The sequence below is a fragment of the Chanodichthys erythropterus genome, chromosome 12 (genome assembly GCF_024489055.1).
Source record: "Chanodichthys erythropterus isolate Z2021 chromosome 12, ASM2448905v1, whole genome shotgun sequence".
Classification (NCBI taxonomy): Eukaryota; Metazoa; Chordata; class Actinopteri; order Cypriniformes; family Xenocyprididae; genus Chanodichthys; species Chanodichthys erythropterus.
This window is the reverse complement of record NC_090232.1, coordinates 48,780,227-48,788,561: the sequence shown is the minus strand read 5'-3', so window position 1 is coordinate 48,788,561 and position 8,335 is coordinate 48,780,227. Positions and strand designations below refer to the sequence as shown.

General features: G+C 32.8%; 1 protein-coding gene across 1 annotated transcript; it reads left to right on the top strand.

Moving 5' to 3' along the window:
* Positions 1–410: 410 nt before the first annotated feature.
* LOC137032698 (galectin-9-like) lies at positions 411–7,785 on the top strand. Its single transcript, XM_067404584.1, has 8 exons — positions 411–533; positions 3,567–3,655; positions 3,761–3,965; positions 4,046–4,165; positions 4,586–4,615; positions 5,324–5,412; positions 7,214–7,370; positions 7,503–7,785. Exons 1-8 carry the CDS (start codon positions 498–500, stop codon positions 7,647–7,649), a joined length of 873 nt encoding a protein of 290 aa, XP_067260685.1. The 5' UTR covers positions 411–497; the 3' UTR covers positions 7,650–7,785.
* The last annotated feature ends 550 nt before the right edge of the window (positions 7,786–8,335 follow it).

Below are 8,335 nucleotides of genomic sequence, written 5' to 3'. Positions count from 1 at the left end.
TTAGAGTTTTACAAAAGATAAAACTACCCGGCCTAAACCTTAAAGCTTGAGTTATTGATCATTATATATCTTAGCTGGACTTTGAAATTCTGCTATGTACTTTGCTTTATGTAACAGAACTCTGATACACAATTCATTATCACTTATGTCAATCAAACAACGCCAATGTCTATCTGATTTAAATTGAATCCTTCAAGTGAGGTTATCCTGAAGCATAGGCAGGAGACCTTTTCTCAGTTGGCTAGATTCTGTCATTGGGCTATTGGTTCTTATATTAATACATGCTAATGAACAGATATTTACAGTACTTGTACAATGTAATGAAAACACAGAGGTTAAACATTAACTCGGAGAAACTGAAACCTGTAAGTGAAGCTTCAGTCATAGAGCTGCATTGGACATAACTGCGACTGGACGTTTTGCAAGTGGTGCTCAGCCGTGAATCCAAGATTACTTCGAAGATTTTTTTGGAGAACTGCAAAAATCTGGGGGAAAAAATGGCTCTGCATCTGCAACCACCATTTATTAACCCAGTAAGTGACCAATTATTTTGAAATTGATGTTATACATGAGCAATGTAACACTTGTAGCTGTGTGATGTATGGCTGTGTATCATCACGGCTGTGATTCAGCAGTAGTGTCGTAGGTAATCGCAGCATGCTGATATACAGCTATATCGCATGGCTATGAGTGTGATATTGCATTTATACAACAGTTCGATGACACAAGTGTGTAAATAAATAAGAATAACAATGGAGTGCCTTTAAAAACCCCTTTTTTGTGCGGAACTTCTTCCTTATGCCACGGATTAAAATCTCAAGTCGACAGTTTAACAGTTGAGCCCAAACCTCCGTTACTAATTCTAAAACATCTCTTTAAAACTAGTGAAGAAGGAAAGCTGAGTCGCTTCATTAAAGCGTATTGTTTTATGTAGAGTATTATGAGAGAGATCAACTAAATGAGTATTACCTACATCTGATATAGCATTCAGTCTTCAAGGTCAATTTCAATGATATTATATCCATTATTTAAAAAAATACAAATAAAAATCAGTTTGAATGTTCGCTGAGGAAAGCGTCATTGTCCTTTTAAAAGTTAAGGGGATTTGCCACAGTGATAAAATATTTTATCTTTTATCTTTTAAAATCTTTTACTGATACCACTGTCAGAGCCTTTCTCAATACCAAATATGGCATATTATGTATATAAAATAATATTTATTGAACAACATTTAAATTAACAACAATAGCCATTATAAAAGACATAAACACAAACAATAAATACAATCGAATAAAAAAAAAACAAAAAAAAAAACACAAGCAAACAATTCAGTAAAACATACAAAAGTAGTACTCTGATACAGGATTTAAGTTAAATATAGCCTAAATATAAAATTATGAAATGTAATTTTCCCCTTAACCCAAATAGTTTTGTTCTGGAACAAGTAATAGATTAATAAGACCAAAGATTGACCGTTTGATATACTCCAAATGATTTATAATTTTAACCACTATCTATGAGTCAGCAGCAAATACTTGAAGGACTAGCTGAGATGAAGCAGTTCTCTGTTGGTACTTGAGCACTGCATGAGTGCTGACAGCCTGGACCCCGAATCTCCGAAAACATCAAAACAAATAGTAAAAAAAGGTGCTACAATTAAATATGAGCCACATATTTCAGGCCTAAACAAGTATATTCTCACCTAAAAAACTCTTAAAACTACAGTTTTTGGTACAACAAGTGTAGTATTTATTATATATATATATATATATATATATATATATATATATATATATATATATATATATATATATATATATATATATACATATGCAGAACTTAATAAGTAAAGCTTTCTCGTCCTGGATTTATATCTGCAGTACACTGTAAAACATTGTCCCGTGAATTTACAGTAAAATAATTTACTGAATTTACAATTTTACAGTTATTTACTGTAATATACATTACAGTATGTTGCTGTAAAAATATCATGCACTCAATTAAAACTCGAATCAACTAATTTAATTTGCAGAAATCGACTGCCTTAAATTGGCTGACTGACATTTAAATTCATAAACTAATATTTGTAGCTATATTTAATTTGAGTCCATTAAAAAAGAATATTACTAAAGTAAAAATAACCAAATTAAACAAAATCATTAAACTAGAAACATAAAGTTAGCTTAAATCTTCTGCAGATAACTGCTATAGCAGCTATAACTATAGGTATAGCTAACAAAAGCACATGTGCAATTAAAATTAGTTAAGAAATTGTCACTGCATCAGCAACTACACAGTTAGTGCCTTTAAATAAAGCAACATGCTGCATAACATCAGTGTTTCTCAGCTCATCATTGACTGAAACACAATGATGACAAACAAAACTCAGAAAGCAGAAACCCTTTAAATCCCAATAAAACATTAAACACCAACATCTTGTGCGAAAACACTTAAATTCAACATTTACTACTGATCAATTATTGAGTTCTATCAGATTTCACTAATACTTAAGTGAAGTTAAATTGTTTCATTTGATACATTTGACAGTACATTGCTGTTTTTTTTTCAGTTTGTTGCTGTAAAATTAATTTACAGTTTATTACTGTAAAAAAGTGTTTCAATATGCATGTTTTTTCATCTTACACTTTTAACCCTTTAAACCCTACAACAAAATCCCCAGTGTTTAATGAACACATATGTGTCCACACTGCAGAGTGTTAGAGTAACACTGAAGGAGTGTTGAAATTAATTAGATAATTATGTGATGATTGAGAAATAGTGATGAACACCTGCTGTTAACAAGCAGAATCACTGAAGGAAAGAAACAACAGAATAGAAAAAAGATGAGCAGAAACACAAGAACTACAACAGGCTTCCAGCCAGAGCCTTAGATGAAATCAAGATAAAAAAAAAAAAAAATAAAATAAAAAAATATATTAAATCTCAATATCTCAGCAGACTAGGAAAACAAAAATAATATTACAAGCTTCACTTATTACTACAAACAAAATCTAATAGTAACAAGTCAAGGGTCAAGAGCCCAACTAAAGCAAACACTGATCTCCATGATGGTGGCTTAAGAATTGTGATTTTCTCCTTTGGTGATTCTGCTTGTTACCATCAGATGAACAATAATCACACAATTAAACACTTAAAAATCTTGTTAACCTTAACACTGCTTCAGTGGGTGGAATAAAAAATATGGCAGGACTTTTACTTTCTGACCCCTGGACTTTACACCTCTGCAGTCATCACATATTTTATCACTTATCTCATTAACTTCAACTCTGCTTCAGTGTTTCTTTGAACACCTGAGATTGGACTCATAAAAACACTTAGCAGTGTTCACTGAGGACTTTGCTGTGTATGTTGTACATTTCAGCAGTTTTGTACCTGTTCAAATGGCTTATTCTACAAGTATCTGTCTTATATCTCTGTGGGAACACTGTCACAGCAAGAGGGACTTTCCCTCTGATCTGGCGATTATTAAAAATGATTATGAAAAAATACAAAGATGCACAAGCACTCATTTTATGGGATGTCTGATAAGAAAAACTTTCACGCAGACTGTCCCATTCAGCACTACGATCCAGGGAGGATTTCAGGATGGAATGATTATTACTGTATGTGGACGGGTTTTGCCAGATGCTGACAGGTTAGTCTCTCTGTAAAAGCATGTGAATGTGTTTCATCTTGAATTATCCCTTTATATCTTATTGCATGTTACAGCTTGTATTCTCCTGCTCTGTTTCGTCTCCAGATTCAATGTGAACCTCGAGCATGGGTCTGATGTCGTTCTGCAGGTTAACCCACGCTATTCATGGCTCTTGCCCATCTCTGGATATGTAGTTCACAACACCCGCCAGAATGGGAAATGGGGCTGGGAGGAACGCAAGGTAGAAACTCCCTTCCCAAGAGGCCAGATGTTTTCCCTGCAGATCCTCATCACCCAGGAGTCTTACAAGGTTATTTACTCTTTCCATCAACCACACTGCCCTTTTTTTTATTGTAGCAGAAGAATAACAATATTTCTGGCATTTCCTAGATAAGTACTAATGGGGAACTCTTCTCGGAGTACAAGCACCGTATGCCATTCTCAAATGTGGATCGGATCTGTGTGGTTGGAATGGTGGAACTGAATGTAGTCGCCTTCCACTATTGTGTGGTGAGAAAACAAAATGCACTTTAACTATTTTGCCAGATAGGTGCTGTAAGTCTTTATCAATCTTGTAAGGGAAACTGGGGTTCATTAACAGTCAGATAACAGCATTATACAGTATGTATAGCATATTCTGTGTTAATTCTAATCTGATGTATCAGTGTGTACAGATGTATTTTTGACAAGTTGTTGTGAAATGAGGGAATAAGATTAGCACCATATTGTAACGGCCTTGTTCTGTTTTGATTTCATTTTCTTTCTGTTCCCTGTGTTTTGCCTGTTCCCTGTGTTTCCTAGATAGTTTATTTAAGCCCTTATTTCTTCCAGTGTTTTGTTTTGTGTTAATGTTGCTTGTTTTGGTTAGTGGTCTTGTTCTTGAGTTCTGCTAAATGTGTTCCCATCCTAAATATCTGCATTTCCTTACAGTCCCACCTTCCTGCTCTTCCAGGATCTTTGGTGAGTTATTTTAAAGGAAAAGTTTGCTGATCAGCACTGTATTGTTAAAATTTTGCTAGTATATGTAAATTAGCAAAGTGTACGCTTTCTCCATATTATCTGCACCCAGTCTTTGTACTTACTCTTTTTAACAGAGGTGCAGAGCCAAAATCAGAACTTGTCATTGTGAAACAGTTATTGTAAGCGTATTGTACTTTATCTACTCTGCATGGTCAAAATTGAACACTATGGCTACAGCCCTGCCTGAAGGCAATGGCATTTTGCACAAATGTTTGATAGACAAATAATCTAAATCTCTGGGTCACTTAAAGAATAAGAATGACCTAAAGGTTTGAATGTGTGGAAACCCTTTATTTAGGGCTCTAACATTTTTATATCCAGTAACAATACAACAAATGTGTGGTATGCACAACAAAATTGTGTTATTTAATTTTCTGGACTGGATTTCTCTCACACTTTCTGGTGATTCTGGTGCTTTAAGTGAACATTTTGATGAAGACTTTCTGCAGATCTCTAAATGTTGTTGAATATTATCATGAAACAAATGTCACTATAAACACATTTTCACTATTTATCATTTTAAGATTATTTTATTAAATAACTTAATATGCAATGTTTTCTCTAAGTACATTAACTTAATTGTTAATATACAATGTGTCATATTGCAGTATATGATGAATATCTTTAATTATTTTGACCAACAAACAGATGGTCCCATACAAAAGCATCATATATGGTGGAGTACAGCCTGGAAAATGCATTGTCATCCAGGGAGTCATCAATCCCCAAGCAAAAAGGTTTGGCAGTATCATTTCCCAGATAGCAAGCAACCATCAAACAATGTTGAATCAATGTTAATGTGTCAATGTTAACTGCATTAAATAAACATCACTTTTGTACCCATAATTAATGTTGAACAAAGATGTTGAAATTTCAACAAAAAATCAATGGTAATGGCACTGAATCAATGTTACAATTGTTGGTTCAACATCATGCTTGCACTCTCAGAAACTGAAACACAACTACAACTGACTTAAAGCCACACAGCCTGAAATCAACTGAAGATAAAAGAAGACAATACATCTCTCAAGATCTCAGCAGAAGTTCTTTTTGAGAATTATCAGATTTAGATGTTGATGTTTTATTGAAAATGTTTGGTAAGTGTTTCCTTTAGTTGAGCAGTTTGACTCTTGGCTTTTTGTGTGAGTTTGAAAATGTGTTTACCACAACACACAATATGTTATAATGAAACCCAACAAACAAAGATGATCAGGTTGAAAGTTTTCTGCATCACAAAGTAAAATAACTCACTCATCTTATCCCTGGTTAAAAGTGAAAAGAAAAAAAAAAAAAAACTTTTGATAAAAGATTTAACTTCTTTTATTTGCAGTTTATTTCAAACTGTGTGCCTTTAAGTCAGTAGTTGTGTTTTATTTTCTGAGAGTGCAAACATGAAGTTGAAGCAACATCACATTTTAACATTGATTCAATGACATTGCCATTGATTTTTACGGAAGAGGATTAGGGCCAAGCAATAATAAAAAAATAAAACCATCTCGAAATTAAAGTTGTTCAATTTTGAGAAAAAACTTGTTAAATTTCGAGAAAAAAGTCGAAATAAAATGTTGAGAATAAACTCATTAAATTACGAGAAAAAAACTTGTTAAATTTCAAGAAAAAAGTCGAGATAAAATGTTGAAAATAAAGTCATTAAATTACGAGAACAAATTCGTTAAATTATGAGAAAAAAATTTGTTAAATTTCGAGAAAAAAGTCAAGATAAAATGTTGAGAATCAAGTCATTAAATTACAAGAAAAAAGTCATTAAATTACGAGAACAAATTTGTTAAATTATGAGAAAAATGTTGTTAAATTCGCATAATTTAACAACTTTTTTCTCAAAATTTAATGACTTTTTTTCTCGCAATTTAACGAGTTTATTCTCAACATTTTATCTCGACTTTTTTCTCAAAATTTAATGACATTTTTCTCATAATTTAACAATTTTTTTCTCAACATTTTATCTCGACCTTTTTCTCGAAATTTAACGAGTTTTTTCTCAACATTTTATCTTGACTTTTTTCTCGAACTTTAACAATTTTTTTCTCATAATTTAACGAGTTTATTCTCAACATTTTATCTTGACTTTTTTCTCGAACTTTAACAATTTTTTTCTCATAATTTAACGAGTTTATTCTCAACATTTTAATTCGACTTTTTTCTCTAAATTTAACGAGTTTTTTCTCAAAATTTAACAACTTTAATCTCAAGATGATTTTATTTTTTATTATTGCTTGGCCCTAATCCTCTTCCGTAGATTTTTGGATGAAATTTTTTGAATAGAATTCTTTCAACATTAATTGGGTGTTGCAAAAGTGACATTAATTCAATGCAGTTAAAATTGACAAATTAACATTGATTTAATATTGTTTAGATGGTTTCTTGCTATGTGGGTTGTTTCTTACACAGATATAATATCAAACATATTCTGTTTAAAAAATGCTTTTAAAAATCCTACTATACTGCTGGAATGTTGTAATGACATCTACCTGGTCACTGATATACTCCTCTGTTCCTCTCATTTTCTTTAATCAACAGAGTAGGATTTAGTCTACGACACAGAACTGGAATTGCGTTTGACTACAGTCCTCGTTTTGATGAGAAAGTGGTTGTTTGCAACTGTTATGAGAATGGGAAGTGGGGCGAGGAGGAACGGTCTGGACAGATGCCTTTTGAGAGAGGGCAAACTTTTCTGGTACATATGACTTTATGATCCCTGACTGTACAATAGAGGTTGTGATATTTACTTCATAATATTGTATCAATATATATCCACGCCCAGATGCCTGGATATATGAGTTCACATCTTTGTCTTTGTGCATTTCAGGTCACCATTTCTTGCAGTCCTGATAATTATGAGGTGTTTGTCAGTGGTAAAAAAACTCGTACTTTCAGCCGTCGCTACAATAACATGGAAGAGATTGATGTTTTGGAAGTTAGTGGAGATGTGCAGCTGACCTTTGTGCAGCCCTGACAAAGATTTCATCCAGGTTCAAGAGAAACTGCATTGTGTGCTCATATGCAAAATATATATGCTTGCATGCATAATATTCTGATGCTGTGTGATTATCCACCATTTCAGAGAGAAAATAAATAAATAAATAAAATGAATAAACATGGACGTGTCTGAACTATTTGTGCTTCTGGTGCAATTTGTGCTATTCATTTTTTAGTAAAGTTTACCTTCAAACTTTGTTAGACTGCACAAGTGACAGAGATGTTAAACATAACATATATTTATACAGTATGCATTCTTATCTTCTTTCTTAGTTGACATATTTTGATTTCATCTGATCAGCACAACTTTACAAAACAAATATGATCAGACGGTTATAATCACTAGGCAACAGAAATGCTCCTGGCTGCTAGGGGACAGTGTTGAGCTGGAAATGCCATAGAACTTGGTTTTGCCTTCATGTTACCTCAGGTTTAATCAGTAAGAAATAACCATAAACTCTATTGTTTTATTGCTAAAGTGAAACAGAAAGAACCAAGTTCTCTGTCCAATAACAGTATTCCATGTGATGGGTTCTTCTCTTTAAACATACACTTGCTGTCATGTCAACTTCAAAGTTTTTATCAAATACAGATTTTAGGTCAAACTTTGACAGCATAGTGTAAGATCCCTTTTATAAAAGATATAAGCTAGTTGTCACAAAA